The sequence below is a fragment of the Lissotriton vulgaris genome, chromosome 11 (assembly GCF_964263255.1).
Source record: "Lissotriton vulgaris chromosome 11, aLisVul1.2, whole genome shotgun sequence".
Taxonomy (NCBI): domain Eukaryota; kingdom Metazoa; phylum Chordata; class Amphibia; order Caudata; family Salamandridae; genus Lissotriton; species Lissotriton vulgaris.
The window spans coordinates 515959489-515981070 of record NC_141699.1 but is presented as its reverse complement, the minus strand read 5'-3'; the positions used below and the strand labels follow the sequence as shown (position 1 = coordinate 515981070).

At 42.7% G+C, this 21582-nt stretch overlaps 1 protein-coding gene across 1 annotated transcript in view; it reads right to left on the bottom strand.

Moving 5' to 3' along the window:
* Positions 1-1122: 1122 nt before the first annotated feature.
* The window catches only part of LOC147683095 (disintegrin and metalloproteinase domain-containing protein 9-like), a 2555772-nt gene continuing 2535312 nt past the window's right edge, over positions 1123-21582 (bottom strand). The window contains exon 17 of the mRNA XM_086942496.1: positions 1123-1274. Coding sequence (XP_086798622.1) covers positions 1123-1274 — 152 coding nt within the window. The remainder of the gene's footprint in view (positions 1275-21582) is intronic.

The window sequence follows — 21582 nt, the reverse complement described above, 5'->3', positions numbered from 1 at the left end:
TACATCTTGCACTGGTTATCGTATATTATATAACTGTTGCAGCCTAAAGGAAAAGGGTCCGAAATAATTTACACTGGCGGTCACAGGGTTATGAAAACTTCAGTTCAGAAAAGATTATGTGCATAAGCCCACTAGTTAATTGGGCAGGAAAGAAAGGGGATTCTCAATTGGACAATCCTATCTATCTTCTTATGTAAAATTACTATTAACTTGCAGCTTATGAATAGCAAAAAAAAACATAAATTTACACAAAAAGGTAAGTTTACCTTTGTGAATCAGGACCAATATTATCATAAATATCTGTAGAATGTACTGTGTACGTAGGAGGCAAACTGCTTTTAGGAAATTGTTTCCAATAAACCATCCAGCATCGAGTTTGGGAGGCTAGCAGAATTATAATTACAGATCATACTGTTGACGGGCATGCTTATGTGTCAAGTTATCAATTATTTTTCTTCTGTGGTGTTTCTTAAAACAATGGCCTCTGCTCACTTCAGGATAATAGACTTTTTTGTTCTCAAATTGTACATCAGCTGAGTAGCCACAGGAGCAATTTAAGGTATTGATCCTTTATAGTCATTTCACATGCGAGGCACCAGCTACTGCGAGAGCGTAACTTTGATCTCGTAGATCATCCATCCATTCATTACCACTAATTGCCAAATTCTATTCTTTACCATTCATAAAGTCCAAATCAACAAAACTTGCCCTATTTTCTATGAGAGCTGAGGCAGCACGATGCTCCCATCCTGATTGACACACGTACCTTTAAAAGTGTGCCTTGTGGGAAAGAGGCAACACTAAGAAACAAAGTAGAAAGTTAAACCAAGCTATAAAACTAGATCACCAAAAAGGATTGGTTTCCCTCCTGTTAACTGAACATGAAAGATACTGGTTAAGAGAAAGCATCTTCACAAGCAGGAGCATTCACTAAATATAGACAAACAATTTGATCTGACAACATGATTGCAAACATGGCACCTCAAACAATATTTCCTTTTTTACGAGCTCTTCTATATTTTGTATTTAACTCGTTTTCACATATTGTACATACCCGCGGTCACGTGTTCCAAATAGAACGTTATTTTAATACTTTAGCAGTAGCAATTAAAAAATGTTTCCTTACTCATAAGCTTCACTTCTTCTCCAAAAGTATGTTCTTATAGAACGTCTTTTCATTATAACCACACTGATTATGAAAACCACTGGAAAAAAGATTCCAAATCCTACCAGTAGCCACTTGATTAAAGATGAATCAGCTGGCTCACTTGTATCTACAAAATAAAATAATGCACATATAACAACATTCTTAAAATATAACACTGGCATTAATTACCTACAAACGGATTGAATTTGTACATTTTATAGGTTAGAGGAGGTGTTCACATCACACACAACTTTCATTATTTTGAGTCATTGTTTGCGTTTCTTACGAAGTAACATAACTAAAACTAAAACAATGAACAACTGTACTGAGATGAATGAGGGAAGGCAGGAAAAAAATGATTGGCTTAATTAGTATGCCTTGGATTCTCTCTAATGCTTTTAAGGGCTATTTTGATTGTGCACTAAGGTCTTTAGTATGAGGGCAAACGAACATTTATGTTGATGAGGGTTAGTTAAACTTATGAGCAAGGTGGAAAACAATTTATCGTGTCTTCAAACCAAGTCAGAAAAGGCAAAGGAAGCCAATAATATTTTAGTGGTCCCCACCACACCAACAGTTTGAACCAGAAGAAAAGCTACAGACTGCAACCTAATCAATATTAAATTCCATAATTTATGGACTGCTTCTAACAATTTTAAAGAATTTCAGTTCCAAGTTTTAAATGTAACATGTTCCTCCTTGGGGCAATCACTGTACAGTTTCAAAGTCTACTTCTGCTCCTACATTTTTGTCATCACTCTGAATACGTAGTCAGTGGACTTGGTTAAACGTAGGAAACGTAGGAAAGGAAAATCTGTATTCTTGTTCTCTTCTCAAGACTGCACCGAAGCGGATATCAATTTAGTAAGGAAAGCCCATTTTGTATAGTCACAACATTTTTGTTTGGACTAATGCTGCTGCTTTTTCGTCTTTGAGAGTGCACTTAGAGCTGCTACGCAGAGCTCAGTGCCTGCGCCCTTATCCGCAAACTGACATGTCGAATTGGCTTTTACCCAAGTGCCTGAGCTAGCTTACCTGTAGGTCCCCAATAAATGGGACCCAGGGTAAGTTAGTTAAAGGGTCCCACCAGGGATTGTAGCACTGAGTATGCCATAATCGGTGGGACATGAGTAAAACAAAACTCCCAGCCTGCTATTTGCAGGCTGGAAGAGCAGTTTAACTACTGGCCTGACTTTGCCATTTAAAGCAATGGCAAAGGCAATGGCAAAGGCAGACTTCCCCCTGGTATATGTGTATGTCACTCCCATGGCATGCCGATCAAGTCCTGAGGCAGGGTTCAACATTTTCCACAGACAGCAAGCACATGTAGCTTTATATATTAATGGTAAAAGGGGTAGGATTTAATTATCCAGGAAGTAGTGGCGCTCAACAGGTTCACGTAAATGTATGGGGACACAGTTAGGTGTGGTGCAGCCTGGGAAGGGGAAATCCTAATAACCCCCTAATTCGGACTGGGAAACCCTGTCACATGTACAGTAAAGATTAACCCGACCACACACACAAATTAAGATCTAGACAATGCATATAGTTAGAGAACAACAAATTGATTCCGATCCAACGATGGTGTCTTTGTATTTTCTTTTTAATTAGGTGATCTACACAACGCATCCAGCCGACACGTGTTTCATCAGAGATAAAGTTATCTCTGAATCTTCAGGGCTGTATGGCACGTTCACGCTTCGTATAATCCCTCGACCGGTGATACTTCCAACCCGGTGGGGTTAAATGCAACAGATGAGTGTCTTATAGGTAAGCACCGTATGCTATGGAAAAATACGTGCATACATGAGTACATGGAACTTTTCATTCATATCATGTTGATGCCAAAGCGCATTAATAATATGTAGAAGTAATCGAATGGTACCTGAGTCAGGCCAAATAAGGAATGAAACATGAAAGCAGTGAAGGAGCCAATCCGAGTGGTGGATGCTCATTCGTATGGGTAACAAAAGTCTAGTTAGTATTTGAAATCGTCCATAACACCAGCACAGGCACACCAATAGCCGATAGAGACAAAACACCGTGGGTCAGTATCCAAAAGGGATCCAAATACTATACAGCAGCAGCTATGCGGAACACGGATATTATGTCCGTAGATCTGTAAAGTTTAACGGAGTGCTGCGATCGTATCCTGCAGGGGCGGCTCTAGGTTCATGGTGGCCCTGGGCAGGGAGCGTATTTAGGGGGCCCCGGAAGAGGGGGTCCGGGTGGGGCGGAGCGCGGAGGCCAGTGAAGAGGGGGGGTCATGGTGTTTGGAAGTTGTATAGAGCCAGAGGCCACCAAATCCCTGCCAGGGGCCCCCACACAAATATGTATCCATCCTCAGAGGATTATTATATTAAGGATATATATTGATGTGGTGGCCCATGGGATTTGGTGGCCCTGTGCAGGTGCACAGCTTGCACATGCCTAAGGCCGGCCCTGCTGGAGGCTCCACCTCAATCCTTGTAGCTTTACATGTTTTCACAGTGAAAACGCAGAAGTGTAATTTTTACTCTGGATACACTTGATTTCCCAATTGATGAGTGCAGAGTTACATGCTGACCTCTCAGCTATGTTAACTCTGGAATGGTGCTTGCATCCAAAGTTGGTTATTCAAGATTCTCAGGTTGGAATTACTATATCAAGTTGCAGTAGGCAACTTTGCTGCCATAAGTCCCCTGTGCCCATACTGAGTGCACACGGGGTCCTATAGTTTAGACAGCTTTCTGACCTCCTGGGTAGACGTGCTAATGACTACCAGGGCAGGAAACAATAGGGGCTTGCTCTGGAAGGAGGTGTCATCTACCTACTACAGGAAATCACACAGGTATTGGTCCAAAAGGCGTGCTTCAAAAGAGAAGCCACCTTTAATGGGCAACACTTGGGAAAGGTGCTGCTCCATTATTCAGACACACAGACCGGCACTTGGAACAGGAGAGGGGAAAAGAGTTGCCTAACCGGACTGGTACTTTAACAGTTAATGTAAGACTTAAGCAAAACAACCAACCTATATACCACCAGAAATGGACCCAGTGCTCCTGACATGTCCACGTAAGTCCTCGAAGAACCAGAGAGACACTGATGGTATCTAGAGTCCACCCTATTTCATAGATTCTGGAACTATGAACTAGTGTGTCCACTTGCACCTACACTTGACAGAATTTTTAAGTAAAATTCCTCCCCAGTCCCCCTGGAATGAACTTTAGACTATGTCCATTTCCTTGAGCCGAAAGTAACATTAGTAAAAGACACAGTCCAAAGAAGACCTTTAATAAGACCCATCTCGTTTGAGATTGTCATCTGGGTGTACAAAACAAATCTACAGCCGAGCTTAATCCCCTGGTCTAGGACCTGAAAGATAGGAGACAGAGAGAATAGTATCATCACCTCACATCCTGTAGTCAGTTAACACATACACAGGGGTCACTATCCCAACAGAGGGCTTTCTTTTACATACTGAGCCCGTTATACCGGTGCATTATGTTACGGGCATACCTATCATTGAGACTGCCCTCCGATCTACAACCCCACTAAAAGAAAGGCAAGTTTAAAAAGGAGCGGTTATTTAATATTAAAACAAGCAACAAAGGGAATACCCCATAGTTATTCCCTATATCTCTCTCAGTATCTCAGCACATCTCGATCACACTCTAGACCCAAGGATTTCTTTGTATTATTTTTCATTCCAACTAGCCCAAACATTTTGGTGAAAAAGTGTGTGAGTGTCAAAGTTGTAGAATATGCAAATGCTTGTTTGTGATTGATTGAAATAATCTGATTTACTATACCTCGTAAATTCTATATCTCCCGAACCCTTCAGCACAACTTTTTCATTATGGTGTCTAAAAATACATTATATTTTTTATAAATTGGTGTTGGATGTCTTTGGTGTATTGTCAATGTCTTCTTCAATTGTCTGGTGCAGTTTAAATTCTGAAAACGTGTTCCTTTGTGTACTCCTTGCTGCTCAGAGCCACAGCTACCCAGGGTTGAGCTGAAGGTTTAAGAAAAAATCCTAGTGCCCTAAAGGGTTTGGTAAGTGTATTACAATGTGAGGTTGCACAACCACACCACTTTACATAATACACCTCACTTCCTCACAATGTTGTTAACTGATTTCATTGTCTTGTCTCTGCTCCAGTCCAAAACAAGGAGGCTGATTTATCTATGGTAGTACCATACACTTCCAACCTTTGAAACAATTTAGGAGGTTCTGAAGTTAAAATTACTACATTGAAATTCAGATATGTATTTCTGTCCATGGGTGTTTTTGACATGTTGTTTGCTTTCTGAGTGTTTTCACTATTTTTTGAGAAAGAACAACATTTGCTTGGGGGAAGGAGGCCACTAGAAATGTTCTAACACATTTAGGGTAATATTGCGATCATAAAGAGGGCAGTTGAGCTGGGCCAGCGGCAAAAGCAACCACAAGAGCAATCGCCTGAGTAAGGGCAAGGAAGAGTACACGGAATGCTAGGTTTCAACTGATACACTTCTTTATATTGCATAGGGCCTACTTAACCCCGGCCAAGATTAATTGATACGTTCGGACCGATACTGCCTGTGCACTATTTTAGGGAAGGCAGACTTACCTCATATGCTCTGGACCTGCGGGCAACTAGGAACGTATTGGTAGGAGGTTGTTTAAGTGCTTTGTGGCATTACAGAGCGCCGCATAGATACTGACATGGGTACCTGAATATTACATTGGTTTCCGCATACCCCTAAGACAAAAATCACAAGTAAGTTTCTGGACCTAGGCCTACTACTAGCTAAGAGAGAGATCACAGCACAATGGAAGTCACGACGAGGCCCTGCCGTAGGGAAATGGAAATCGGAGCTACTTAAATGGGCCTAAAGCGAGAGTACAGTTAGGTTGCAATAGGCTATACGTGCCAATAATGAGAAGGCAATGGAAGCAGCAAGAGCATGGGAGGCTCTAGTAATGGCGCTGCAAAACCTGACACTGACTCGGAGGTGGGCCTTGTTGGGGATGACCTAGAGAGTTCCCCCTGATCGTTCATAGAGCGGAGCTGGCAGCAAGGGCCTAGCACTGAGATGGGTACTGGGGTAAGGCTGGATATACGGAGTGCAGCAGGTATTGTCCCGCAAGTTATTCTGACACGAGAATTGAAGGAACTGATATCTATATTCGACTAAGTGCTTAGAAGTTTGGACACACCTGAGGCAGAGGGTGGGGGGAGGGAGTTAGATTGTGATAGTTTGTTGAGAATGTTATTGTTTATATTGCTACAAAGACAGCGTATTAGGTCGGATGATGTGCGCCTGTTGTAATAGATAAGTGTATATCTAGATGTTTATGGTGCAGTGATTTATATTGTATAATACAAGAAGGAATATCTAATGATTGGACATTGTATGGACTCTGGGCTATGGACTCTGGATCCGATGATGTGATGTATGGTATAAAGTTTATTTATCGCTGTATGATATGGGTGGAGTTATAAAAATATAAAAACAGATTTAAAAAAAAAAGAAAAGATTAATCGCCTGATTAAACACCAGATCAGTCTTTATAATATTCAACCAAACTGCGATCTCCCTGGTCCACTCCACAACGCAGTCTCTCTGTAGAGAAACACCCAAAAAATTAGCAATATCATATCAGTGTCCATATGTTCCAGAGCACATCCTTGACATATCTGTGGTCACCAGTCACCCAAGAATTAACAATAGTAGCTCTGCTTACTTATAATATCAACGGAAGCATCAGAAAAGTCATGATCTAATGACGAATGTCCAATCAAAGCGCTAGATACTTGGACATCACCAATACAAATGTATCCTTTGCAGCAGAGCAGGCAAAATGAATCAACATTGTGATCCATGTTTGCAAAGAGTAATCTATGTCAAAGATGATATTCCAGAATTCAGTTAGTTTTAGTAAATTAAAAGACTTTGCATAAATCAATTTTTATAGGTTTTAGAAGCAATATGACCAGATGAACTATGTATACCAAAAAACAATTTCATGCTGAAGATTGAAGAGCTAGAATAGAACCACTGTAGGTATTAAGAATTGCATTTCACAATGTAACATACCTTTGATATTTGCTAACAGGAATCTGAAATTGAACTTGAAAATGAGAAAAAAACAAAAACATTACTACAACAAATGTCTGAAATATAAAATATACCAGCATGGGTCAATTTTTCCGAACAAGAGATCGCAGTATTCAGTTTACTCAAATGATTATTCTCCAAAATTATATTTTTAGAAGGTACAATTCTAATACTAAATGTTGCATCCAAAATAAATGTAGCATCTTTTGTCATATTGAGTATAAAACATTGCTGTTTTTTAAGATCCATAGTAAGAATTGCTTGCGAAGGAAATAGCGCTACAATATTTCACCTAATTAATACCCATAGTGTTGCTAAGTGAGGATCCAGATTTAAAGAACCAATTAACACTTTGTGCTGTTATAAGGGAAAGAGATATTTCCTAAAAACTGGGACACCCAATCCTCCTTCTAATTTGTAAGTATGTAGAGTCCTGTATTTAATGCTCTGGACCTTATTATTCCAAATAAAGTTAACAATGTGTATATTAAAAGCGGTAAAGCAAGATGTAAGATAACTAACTGGTAACATTGATAGGACATATAGCACTTGAGGAGCTATTACAATTTTAATTGCGTTGATTTTTCCCCACCATGTTTAGTTGAGGAAAGACCATTTAACCAATGTTTCCATCCATTTTAGTTAATATTTTTTACAATTTAAATAAACTGTAATATTTTATTTTATGCAACAAATAAATACAAAAATACTTAAGACCAATGGTATTCCATATAATATCAGTGGCATGTAACATATGGACACTCTAAATATGTTCAAAGGAAATAAATCTGTTTTTATTGATATTTAAAGTGTATTCTTATACTAATGCATTACTATCAATAATAACTAATCTCACCAGTTAGGTATATGCAGGGTTCCTAATAGAAAGTAAAACTTAATGTGCATAAGTGCTGTAGTATTGATAGTACTGTAGTACGGTAGTATTGATAGTAATGCCTGTATTATTCATAGAAGACGATTAACAGCTAATTGTGGTTCAATGGCTGAAATAAATAGTAGAGGGTATAAAAGACATGCTTGCCTGGTGCCTCTAAACAAGTGAAAAGGTGAAGAATTAATGCCATGAATAAAAATGTTGGCTGAGAGTGAACAATACAGCACTTTAAACACTGAGATATATGTAGTACCAAAACCGCATTTTTGCATAGATCTAAATAGAAATTTCCAATCAATCTTATCAAAAGCTTTTCAGCATCTAAAGCTTATAATCATGAGGGGACATTTACATTTCTTAAGGGAGGCCAGAACATGACAAAGTAATCTAGTATTATGTGAAGATAGTCTACCTTTCAGACAACCAGATTGATCAGGATCAGGGGGCGCACGAGATCTGGACATCTACCGTGAGGGCAACGGTCATTTCCAGCAGTGCACATTCTTCACCGTGAGGGCAACGGCTTGGCTCCTGCAGTCCTTTCCGCCGCCGTGAGGGCAACGGCCAAGGACCACAACTCCCAGGTGCCCCTGGGTCCACGGCGCACCTCTGACGCCACCGCCAGCGCCCGGAGGCGCTTGAAAGCGGGGGAGTGACAAGTGCCTTGCGGGGGCGCCCGAGATTTGGACACCTACCATGAGGGCAACGGTCATTTCCAGCAGCGCACATTCTTCGCCGTGAGGGCAACGGCTTGGCTCCTGCAGTCCTTTCCGCCGCCGTGAGGGCAACAGCCAAGGACCACAACTCCCAGGCAGAGGAGCTTCTCCTGCATCGCGGGACGCGCGCGGGTGGCGCCGGGAGAAGCCCGGGACAAGGGCGGGGCCATCTGTGGCCATAAGGGGCCAGAAGAGGCTGGGCTGGGCCACCCCCTAAAATTGACTGTAAGAAACGCTGTGAGTAGACATAATCGCAACTTGCTTAAGTGACATTCTGCTAAGTGGGATCGTTTGGACGTTTTTTCTGTTAGTGCTAAAACCTGACTTACATTGACATTGAGTGCTTTTTCACCGGTTAGGTTTCTAAAGGCACAAAGAATTTACGGAAATAACATTGTATTATAGAGGATAACAGGAACTATAAACAATCTATATTTGGGTGGTCTCAATTCAGATGGTGTAAATACTATTGTGTTTGTTCCTACATTTATTTTCTTGTGTGGTTTAAGCCCACTTAAACGGTAAATTATTTGCTTCTTTGGTTGAGAAGTCCAATATGGCGCCACGCAAAGAGAAAGACACTGGTACAATCGGGATGATTGGGACCCTAGATGCCTATTTGACTAGGGTCGAGTCAGCCGTTCCTAAAGAAATCTCCCGGACTGAACGTAGGCTCTCTATGGACCCTCTATTTGGAAGAGTAACAGCCTCCCCTGCTCTATTGAGTAATGAGTCACTAACAACCCCCCCACCTGGCCAACTAACGGTGATGCAGCCAGATAGTGACACTTCCTCAATAAATGATAGCCTAATTAATGGGACACCTGAACAGGCCCCGAGCCCGGTAAAATCTAGACTAAGGGCCAGGGATAAAACAGAAAAGCCAGCCTTGAACTGCTCGAAAAAACCCACTTCCCTAAAAAATACCAGGGTGCCTAAACAGAGCTGCGTAGCTACAGGTAGTGAGGTTACAACGATAGCAGATATTCATGACACCGGGGAAAAGCCGACAGTGGTGTCACCCGATATTTACAATGTGACGGAACAGCACAGATTTGTAATTTGTCTGGGGGAGAGTTCTGGGGGAAACTGGAAGGTATTATGCAAACCGTGTTGGCACCAATCATGCTGAAGCTCACTGGGATAGAATCCAGGCTTCTGCTCCTGGAAACTGCCATGGGGAATGTAATGTTATGTTATGTTAACAAAGTATTTCTTAAGCGCACTATCACGATTGGTTTCTTGGCGCTGCGATCACCAGTAACATGAACATAGCTGAGGAGAGTTGAGTTATTGAAATGCTTGTCTGAAGAGCCAGGTCTTCAGGGCTTTCCGGAAGGACAGAAGGTCTTGGCAGTTCTGGATCTCCAGAGGGAAGGAGTTCCACAGGCAGGAGGCAAGTGTGGCGAACTTACGACCTCCGACGCGCTTAAGTTTGAAAGAAGGCGTCTGGAGGAGGCTCAGGTGGAATGAGCGTAGGTTTGAAGATGGGGTGTATCTGGAGATAAGTTGGTTGATAAATGTGGGACTTTTACAGTAAAGGGATTTGAATAGTATACATCCGGTTTTAAAGGCACAGCGCTGGGTAACTGGAAGCCAATGCAGTTTCCTCAGCAGGGGGGTAGCTGCCTGTCGCCTTGGTTGGTTCAGAATTAACCTCGAGGCATGATTCTGTACCATCTGGAGTCGTCTGGATAGGTAGTTGGGAAGACCTAGATAGATGGCATTCGCATAGTCCAGATGGGACAGGACAGTAGAGATCACGACCTGGGTGATTGCCTCGGGCGTAAGTAGGCGACGGACCTTCCGGATCTTTTTTAGTTGGAAGAAGCACTTGGAGACCACTTGACCTATCTGTGCTTTCAATGACAGATCACAATCCACGGTGAAACCAAGTGTTTTGGCTGACGAGGAGGGTGTTGGGGCTTGGCCCAGGTCAGAAGGCCAGTATTGTGGGCCCCAGTACTTAGCACTGTCAGTACTAACTCGGTTTTTCCCGGGTTCAGTTTAAGCTGGTTCTGGTCCATCCATGTTTTAATAAAACTCATGGTGGCCTGAAAATGCAGTATGGAGTCTTCAGTGTTGTCGATGGTAAAAAGCAGTTGTAAATCATCGGCATAATTGAAGACTCTCACCTGTTTGTCTCTTAGAGACTGAATCAGGGGGAGTATGTATAGGTTGAATAGGTGGGGTGACAGGGAGGAACCTTGTGGCACTCCGCAAGTGATTGGTTGTTTGGCACCCATTAGGTCTCCAAGACGGAGTGTTTGGTTGCGGTCTGTCAAAAAGGACCTCAGCCAGCAGGCCGCTAGGTCGCGAATGTCAGCCTGTTCGACACGGTCGACCAAGATGTTGTGATCGACCGTGTCAAAAGCGGCAGATAAGTCCAGGAGCACCAGGACCTGTGGGGAGCGTCTGTCAGCGCAGTCTCGCAGCGTGTCAAGGACTGTGGTGACTACGGCTTCTGTAGAATGTGCCGGTCGAAAGCCTGCCTGGTGGGGGTCAAAGCAGAGGGACTCCTCATGGAAGTTAGAAAGGCATTTCGCCACATGGGCCTCCATAACTTTTGCCAGGTAGGGCAATAAGGAGATGGGCCGGAAGTTAGCTTTACAAGCTGGGTCTGCCCAGGGTTTTTTTTAACAGAGGGATGACTGTGGCCTCCTTGAACGCTGCGGGGACTATGCTGAGAGTCAAGGAATTGTTCAGGAGTGTGAGGGCAGGGGCTGGGTATGTCGAGAAACACTATTTCAAAATGTGGGGGGGCAACTGTCTGAGGGGGCGGCAGATTTTACTCTAGTCAGTAGTTCCCGGAATTGATCCTGGGTGATAGGTGAGAAACTACTGAGGGTATTGAGGTTAGGCTTAATTGTCATGCCAGAAGTAAGAGGGAACACCGGTTGAGGGATACTGGATTTGATGTCTAATATTTTGTCAGTAAAGTAAACATTAAGTGAGTCGCAGAGAGACTGGGTGGGAGTTATCTTGGGGCGGACAGTGTCTAAGTTTGTCAGTTCGTTGAGAATGGAAAAGATGTCTTTAGATTTGTTTGTGGATTCCAAGATTCTAGATGAGAAATAAGCCGCCTTAGCAGCAGAAATGTTGGTCATGTACTCCTTCCTTGCCTTAGTGTAGATCCTTTTTAGTTCAGGATTATAGTCACGGCGCCAGTGGCGTTCTAACTGCCGTAAGGCCAGTTTCCTCGCTTTTAGGTCAGAGGAAAACCATCTGTTGGCGTCAGCGCGTCGTGCTAATCTGAGTTTTTTAAAAGGGGCATGAAGATCGCTAGCCGTTTGTAGCCAGTTAGAAAGCATGGATACAGAGGAGTTGATCTCATTCTGAGGGGGGTGATGGTATCGGCTAATGACTCCAGGAAAGCTGTTTTATCCATTGCATTCCAGTTCCTGGCTAACCCGCCTGCGTCTGGTGCAGTAATAGTGGCGGGGGTGATACATAATTTGAATTGAAGAAATAGGTGGTCTGACCAGAGGCATGGTAGAGTGGTCGGGCAGTTATACAGGTGGTATTGGACCACACCTGGTCTAGGATGTGACCCTTGCAATGGGTGGGGGAAGAAACTAGTTGAGTGAAGTTTAAGTTGGACAGAAGGTCAGTCAGTTCAGCCGATTGTGGGCCCTCCAGAGGATCATTATACCAGTAGTTCAGATCTCCTACTAAGAAGATTTTAGGGTGTTCGAGTGCTAAGTTAGCAAGTTGGTCACTCAGGGTCATAGGGAATGATGGCATCGGGGTAGGGGGTCTGTACAATAGGACGCATGCTATCGTCGAGTGGGAGGTAGTAACTTTCAGCACTAGATTGTCAGTTTTTTTTTGTGAGAGACAAGTGAGGGAGGTAACAATCAAGTTGGAGCGGATAATGGCTGCAACTCCCCCCCTTTCCCGCTGAAACGGTCTGCATGGATGATATAATAGTTAGGTGGGAGCGCCGCTATTATATCAGGGGCGGAGTTGAGAGTTAACCACGTCTCCGTGAGTAGGAGAATATCCGGTTTCTCCGTGTCCAACAGAAGGAAAATATCCATCTGATGTTTGACAAGGGAGCGTGTGTTTAAATCGAGAATGGTGAGCGATGGGGTCGGTGGGAATGGAAAGCAAACAGCGGTTACAGCACCCACTACTAATATAGAAAATCCTCCTTCTACCACTAGCAGGAAATCCAAGACACCCAGTAGTAGTACCAATTCGACTGCCCCAGCAATTAATAACTTAAGCCCTCCAGGTCCTGCTGATGCAACGGTTTCTACCACACAACAGTCAAGTACTAGGAGGGATATGCCCTTACCCGACCTCCAACTGAGCCTGGACGAAAGAGTCAGTGCGACCCGCTGTCCCATAGTCATTGATTTACCCCCAGAGGTGACCCCATACGTGATCATATTGGGGAATGCTCCTGTTCTCCCACACGGGAGTCAGAGAGCTACGAGCAACTATGGAACAAAACAACCTACTGGCTTAATCAAAACACCCTAGGGAGGATGAATGTCGCAAATAATATATTAATGTTACGTAGGGTCAGCTCGATTGGCAGTACAAACAAAAATAGGAGTGGGACTGTAACATTGTTAATTTTGATAATCCTTCCACTGCTGGCCAATTACTATCCGACGGACAATGTCATCAGCGGATGACTGGTACTGCAATTGAATTGCTCCCTCTAGGCTTTTTCTATAGGCCCGCTTTTAGGAGAGGCCTGACACGACCTATCCAGGGAGGTATTTGGCGCACAAGAGATAATTCAAGGGCAAGACCCCTCACCAGCTATCCGCCACCCGGGTTACAACTTAACAATCCTGGCAACCACTGTAGGAACGGGTTCGGTGTCCCAACCCAAAATAGATTTGAACTTTTATCAGTCCTAGAAGCCTGCGACTGACTTAAGGGCCCGGGAGAACAGGGAAGGGAGAGATCGATTGATCTGGGAATCACAGAAGCTACCTTGGGTAAGAGGAGCTCTAACAATGTAATCTCTTGGAACATTGCCGGCTTAAGTGCCAAGATGCATGATTGTAATTGGATTACTTACATTAAACAGTATCTCATAATTTGTTTGCAGGAGACCTGATCTATTGAATGTAATCACTTTTTAGAAGGGTATAAGGCATATTATGTTCCAGCCATTGCAACCAACATGGGAAGACCTAAGGGGGGGTTGGTTACATATATTGCTGTTGCACTGACTTGTAAAGTACGTAGAGTACCATCTGCTAACCCTGGTATTTTTTTTTCACAACCAATTTTATTGAGCAAATGAGCAATAAAAAACCGTGGCACCCCCAAGACCGGAGATCACCACGACGATATCGGTACAATAAATCACAAAGGTAGCAAATGTCCAAGCAGGTCTTAAGAATAGGCTCAGTATGAAACCCCCCCAACCCACCCTACCCCCCAACCCCGACCCCCCCAACACCCAAACTCCCCCTCCCACCCCCCAACCACACGTGTACACATAGCAATAGAATAAAAGGTGTAGGTGCAGCGCGACTGGAGCGTCGCAGACTCGGGCCAACAATGTCTTTGCCATCAAATGTCCTCCTCTCGCTCCGCTGCGGGATCCAGTGACAGACCCCGGTAGTCGGCCCATCGCTTCCAAATTTTGTAGTGTTTGCGCGGGCAGCCCCTCGCCTCAAAGATCGGCCTTTCGAGGCCCATGAAGTAGTCCAGCCCAGCTTTCCACGCAGACAGGGGGGGGCCCTCACCGCCTTCCATGCCCGGGCCAGGTCCCGCTTGGCGACAACAAGCCCCAAGAGCAGCAGATGGCGATTATATATGTTCCCACCAATGCCGTCCATGACGTGCAATAATCCCAGCCGATGGGTGCGGGGAAGGTCCCAGCCCAGGACCTCGGACAGACAACTCCACACACCCCTCCAGAAATCAGATAACCGACCACACGACCACACAGTATGTATCAGGGACCCAGGCACCGCCCCACAGCGCAAACATTCTGAGGATGCAATCAACCCAGCTCTCCACAATCGTTCACGAGTATAGTAGGCCCGATGCAGGTATTTAAATTGGATGAGGCGGAGCCGGACAGCAATGGCGGTTCCACGTGGGGATTCTAGAGCCTCCCTCCAGTCGTCCTTATCGAGAGGGCCAACGTCCACCTCCCATGCCGCCCGAAGAGAGTGTAGGGTAGAGGAGCAATGAATGACCAGCGTCTGGTATATCCGGGAAACCTTTCTGTCCCCCAGATCCCCCATAAACACCTTTGCCTCGACCGGGCTGAACTCCGGTAAGGAGTCTAGGTTGGCGATGCTCGGGGTGAGGGCATGGCGCAGCTGCAAATAGCGGAAAAACTGGGACTGAAACTCTGGTATTTTTGGTTTAATTTTAAATGGAGAAAATTGTCTAGCTGGTCTGGTACATTTTTATAATTCAGTTAACTCATGCTCAGATTTTAGTCACTTATCTGCTTTGAATGTTTTCATTAGTATGTCAATGAAACAGAGCCTGCATAACCTTAAGATGTTCACCCTTGTGGTGACCCCTTATTCAAATGTATCCTAGATCTAAACTGTGTACGATCTAATGGTTTACACTTAGTACACTCAATTGAGGGGGAGCTTTTCAATGACTTATTGAATGATCTGGATGTGACACCAACCATGGCCTTGATGGATCCCGCCAAAAGATTTGAGACACCTACTTTTAAGGGTCATGGGAGGGGAACTTTCATTGACTATGTGCTAATTTCATTATCTATGCAGTCTTTGTGGATTCTTTTATTATTGAAGAGAGTGAATTTAGCGACCATAACCCTCTCACTGTACGTTTGCTGGGACCTTGGATAGCTAAGGAAGGGCCGAACCCCAGTCAGGGAAGACTGAGCACAACTGATTGGAGACGCAGACTGAGATGGTCCAAGATTACGCCAGATCTGCTGTATAAAGACATCAAAGTCATATGTGAAGATGAAATTACAACTTGTACTCAAGAAGGCATACAGCCTAGAAAGGTGCTCGGGGCGTTTCAGTCACTATCAGTTAAGGTCTCGAAACTGCTGTTGGCACCAGCTAAAAATCAAGCCAATGTGGGCCAAAGTGGGAAACATCCTTTACGACGCAACTTTTACCACGCAGTACCTTTACAACGCAGGTTTTTCAATGCACGTCATTACAACGACTTGCGCTGGGGGGGCGCTCTAGGATAGGTAATAGTTTAATTTACTATCCAACACCTTCCCTACTATCCACGGGGACTGGAGTTGGAATAGTAAATTAAACTATTCACTATCCAGCACCCCCCAACTCAAGTCGTTGTAACGACTTGCATTGAAAAACCTGCGTTGTAAAGGCATGCGTGGTAAAAGCATGCGTTGTAACAACGTACATCCGCCCAAAGTGGTTTAATCATGACTGCACTAAAGCAGCAAGTAACCTCAGACTGGCTTTAGTAGCTAAACCAAGAGAACAGGTGACTGTACAACTTTCCCGGAAAGAATATAAATCTATTATAGCCAAACGTAAGGAATCCCTAAGGGAAGAGGCCTGGAACGAGATACTGGACCCCATAACTCTAAAGAGTAGCTCTAGATTTTGGGTCGTAATGAAAAAGCCTTTTCTTGTCCAGGAGACCGGTAAGGGCCTTGAATGCCATATACCCAAGGGGGACTGGGAAGTGCATTTCGAGCAACTATATTGCAGTCCTATGTCAGAAACTTCCAGCCCGGCACCTGCCATTAATGGAAAGAAGATTAGCAATGACAGGGGTGAAATTCTTGAGGGTATCATGGGACTAACAGCCGGGAATGCACCCAGACCAAATGGGATTCCTCCGGACATATTTAAGTCTGAGCCTTCCCTTTGGGCTCCCATTCTAGAGTCTGTATTTAATGCCGCAGTGCAAAGTGGATGCCCACAATCCTGGGGGGGTCTAAACAATTGTCCCGGTTTTCAAAAAAGGGGACAAATGCAGCCCAGATTGCTACGGACCCATTTCGCTTATCGATTCCATGGTAAAAGTAATAGGAAGGATACTACTGCAGAGACTATCAGGTTGGGTGGTGGAAAATAACATCATGTCCATCTCCCAGTATGGATTCTGCAGTGGTCGCTCAACAATAACCCAATGTCTTAACCTATTCTTAATCTTAAGTAAGTACACAGCGGCTCAGAGGAGCACCATCCACCTCGCCTTCATGGACCTGTCCTCAGCTTTCAACTGTGTGAACAGGCGGAAGCTGTGGCAGTACATGAGGGCGAAGGGGGTGGACAGTGGTATTGTTGATTTTCTTATAGATCTCCACAGCAATACCAGAGATAATGTTAGATACTCTCAATACCTGAGCATGACAAACAATTTTGATATTAAAAAGGGAGTCCGCCAAGGATGTATCCTGGCTCCTTTCCTTTTTAATTTTTATATTAATGATCTCAATAGCGTTTTACAGAAGGTGTCTTCTGACTGCCCCAGAGTCGGTCGGCGGGGTATTTCAGTTCTTTTATATGCAGATGATGCAGTATTAATATCAAGGACTGAAAGGGGCCTTCAAGCTCTTTTAAATGTTTTTAAGTCCTTCATGACAGATAGAGACCTAATGATTAATAACTCTAAATCATTTGTCATGCAAGTAGGTCAACAACCCAGAAGAAATTTTATTTTTAAAATAGACGAAGCAGTAATCAAAAACATTCTCCTACCTTGGGGTCCTTTTGGATACTAAATTAAACTGGAGTCTGCACCTCCTTAAAAAGAAAGGAGAACTGGTCAGGGTGAACGCCTCTATTTTTAACTTTGCCTCAAAATTGGGGAAAAAACCTACTGGCGCCATGCTGCAACTTTATAATGCCAAATCAGTGGCCATGGCTACATATGGTAGCGAAATATGGGGGTATGTCGGTGGTGAGCAGCTGCAGATTGTTGAAAATTCTTTTATGAAGCGTCTCCTGTGTGTACCCTCAGGTACGTCCAATCTTGCAGTTCATGAAGAATTGGGGACACAATATATATGCGATATCTTCTCCCTACGTCCACTGACCTGTTGGATAAAACTTTGGTTGAATCCTGACATCCCATTGACACACCTGATTGTGATCGACTGTTTGTCTCAGGACAAGGCACTGGCTATCCCATGGATAAAATATCTGAAATCCAGTTTCTCTAGACTGGGGCATCCCGATTTGTTTGAAAATCCCAGTCATATTGTCAAGGGGGACCTGGAGGTAACGAAACAGGCCTTCCTCATGGATAGGAAGACCCAGAGGGAAGGCATAGAGCTCCAGAAGCCGAGTGTCAGAAAATATGCTATGTTGAAAACGTGTGTAACTACTGAGCCGTATTTATTGGGTTCCCTGACCTTTCATGAAATTTTTTTATTAACTAGGTTCAGGCTGAATCTTTTTCATCATCTGCTTATTAGGCCAAGAACTGCTAATTTTAACAAGACTTCAGCTCCCTGCGGCTGCGACGGAAAGTCTCTGCAGGACATGCTGCATTTGATATTTTTATGTTGTTTTTATGAATACCCCCGTAAGCGCTATCTGGTGACTCTTTTAAGAAATCTTAATTTTACTCAGATCAGACCGGCCCTGATGTATTTACAACTTTTGCACAATGATAGTATTCTCCAAGTTACTGAATTTTTATTAATTAACTGTTAAATATAGAAAATGTATGGATCTGTAATGGGCCTTACGCAATGGATTTTTTCCAATCTCCTGGTCTTCTTGTAATGATGAAATTATATCCTTGCACCTCTGCACTTTATTATGATATATGTTTTTAACAAAAAGTATTATGAATTGCTAGCATTACTGTATATGTAATTTTATGGTTTTGAACAAAAAAAGAAATAAAGTTTCATTAAAATTGAAATTGAATTGATCAGGATGAATAATATGGTTCAGAATTGGAGAAAGTCTAGTTGCTAAAATGTTAGCATAGATTTTGCAGGCTTGATTAATGAGTGAGATAGGGCCATAATTAGGGATTAAGGTAGGATCCTTATCTGTTTTAGGAAGAAAATACAATAATTGTTCCTTCTTTAACAGATTCTTCCACAGAAGCTTTAGTCGCAAACTCCTGAAACAAAGATACCAGGAGAAAGTTGTTTTGTGAATGCTATAGCAAGCTCCGATGTTTTTTTTTTGGTGTTTAAAACTCTGATGTCATTATAAACCTCTTCCATCGTGAAAGGAGCATCAAGAATACATCTGGTAGAGTGGGATAAGAAAAGTAAGTTGCACTTGAGTAAGACTATATAATATCGTATCCGAAATATCATGATGTTTACTATGAAGGTTTGAATAACATTTCTGAAATTTTGCAGCTACTTCCGAGGCACAGAGGAGTAAATACTTATTCTGAACATCCTATAACATGTATCGGGTTCTTATCTTACTTGATACACAAGTAATTATCAAAAATGTGGTCTGATTTGTTTGCACTGAACTGGAAATTTACATTTTGTTTAAAAAAATTTAAGTAAAGTATTATATCCATATGTTAAATACTATAATTGGAGTTTGACTTGAATCTCTGTGAATAATAAGAATATCTTTTTTTAGCTTTGAAAATGTGAAGTTCTCAAAACTAAAATGTGTAGTTCTTAACGATGTCTGGTTAAATGGTGCACACACTGTTTTTCACGACGTAAAAGCAAAATTTGGTCTTTCTGAAGGGGATTTTCTTAAGTTTGCTCAACTGCACGCCAAACTAAAAGCAAAAAGTGATTCAATCAGTCTCTAAAAGATTGACTTAATTGAAGCATTTACCACTCAAAAAACTAAGATAGGAACATTCTATGACATACTTTTAACTAATACAAATGACGATATTGAGCAAATAGAAACAAAATGGGCGGTGAAACTCAACAACCCAGATGTTGATATAGACAGAGTCCTCGAGATGAGTAATAATTTTTTGATGGCTAGTAATTTAAAGGCTCAATTGTTTAAAACAATATTCGATCTTTACTTTACCCCGGCCAAACTCTTCGTGTGGGGTAAAAGAGAGACCGATCGATGCCCACGATGTTCACAGGGTCCCGCTACTTTAATTCACATGTTCAGTAATTGCTCTGAACTTCTTGTCATAAAAAGTATGATTTCCTCATTCTGGGAGAAATTTATTTTTTCACAAACTCCCAGAGTCCGACACCCTATTTGTTTTAGGCTTTGATGATTCGTTAAAATTATCTAAATCCGAACAAAGATTACTATTCATTGGTACAGCTGTATTGAGATTAATATTGTCTGCCCGTTGGAAGGAAGACTCACCTCCTAGTTTTCAAATGTGGCTAGCTCGTCTTCTTGCCGTTTATAGCTATGAATCAGCAATATTTGCTACTAGAGGAGCTAAAGCAAAGCTTCGAGGTGAAGTGTTATGGTGTCCAGTCTCTATTTGGAAAGCTGGATTAACTCCTAGTGGAATTGGTTGAGACTAATGAAACTTTATGATTGAAATTATTGTTTTTTTTTTTTTGTCCTCATCTTGCGATATCTGTATGATTACGGAGTGTCAGGTGTCTGCCTCTGTTTCTTTTCCGACACTGCCCCTCGGTCTCTCTTGTCTGGGGAGTTCTTATCTTCCTCTTGTTGGTTTTTGAGGAGTTTCCTTTACCCGTTACATACCATTGCTTCTGATTTGGAACGAGGGGAGCTAGTCAACTTGACTACTCAACAAGTATCATACTTGGCCACCAGAAGATGTATCGCGTTAATCATAGGACTTATATTTAGGTCTTATTTGGGGTTTAAGAAACTTTCGAAACTTTCCCAGAACTTAAATCTCTTACTTACATTTCCTATCCTATCAAGTTTGTTAATTCTTATGGCCGAGTTCAGCCAGTCTGCATGAGTTAGGCTAGAAGATCCTATCCATTTATTTCAAATTTCCCTCCTTGCAAGAACTATTAATACAAAGAGGAGATTTTCTTGCCCTTTGGTGAGCCCCCCTTCATTTCCTGGGTCTACAATCCCAAAAAGGGTAAGAATTGTACTCACAGTTAGTTGCTTGGACAGGATAGTGCTCAGGGTCTTACCAACTTGGTCCCAGAATTCTTTCAGTTGGGGGCAGCTTTTGAACATGTGGATGTCGTCTGCTCTTTCTTCTCCACATTTTGGGCATTTCTTTATTCCTGCATTTTTAAATTTGGAGAGCTTTCTTGGTGTCCAATAAGCCCGATTAATTGTATACAGATGGTTCCTTTACAAGGCCGCGGATTTCAAAGTTGACCAGCATTTTGCCACAGATTTTTCCCAAATTAGGTCTAGATCGGCTGTTGAAATGTCTTTCTCCCATATTTGTGTTTCTATGTTAAGGTTTATATCGTTGGCCGTTATCAGAGCCCAGTACCATTTCGCTACTTCTTTTTGTATTCGTGTTGTTTTAACCATATCGTTTTCCACTTTATCATTACCGTTTACACTGGGTAGAGACTTGGACCAACTTAGAATTTGGTAGTATTTGAATTTGGATAGTGTGTAGTTTGTCAACTCTTGAAGCTCTGACCATGTTTTCAGGTTCGGCCCGTTTAGTATTTGTCCCCAATACTTTACATTGGCTCTTTTTAGTGAAAATGCAAGAATATCTTTGAAGCATTCTGGAGTTCCAGGGGAGTCCCGAATGGGGGCCCATTTGCTGTAGTACGATATTTTCAGGATACCTCTAATTTGTGCCCAAATCTTTGCTGCATCCCTTAGTGTCTTAAGTTTTATTTTTTTGAAGTACTTGGGGTGTCCAAACGTAAACAGTGCATGGTCATCTGACTTTGT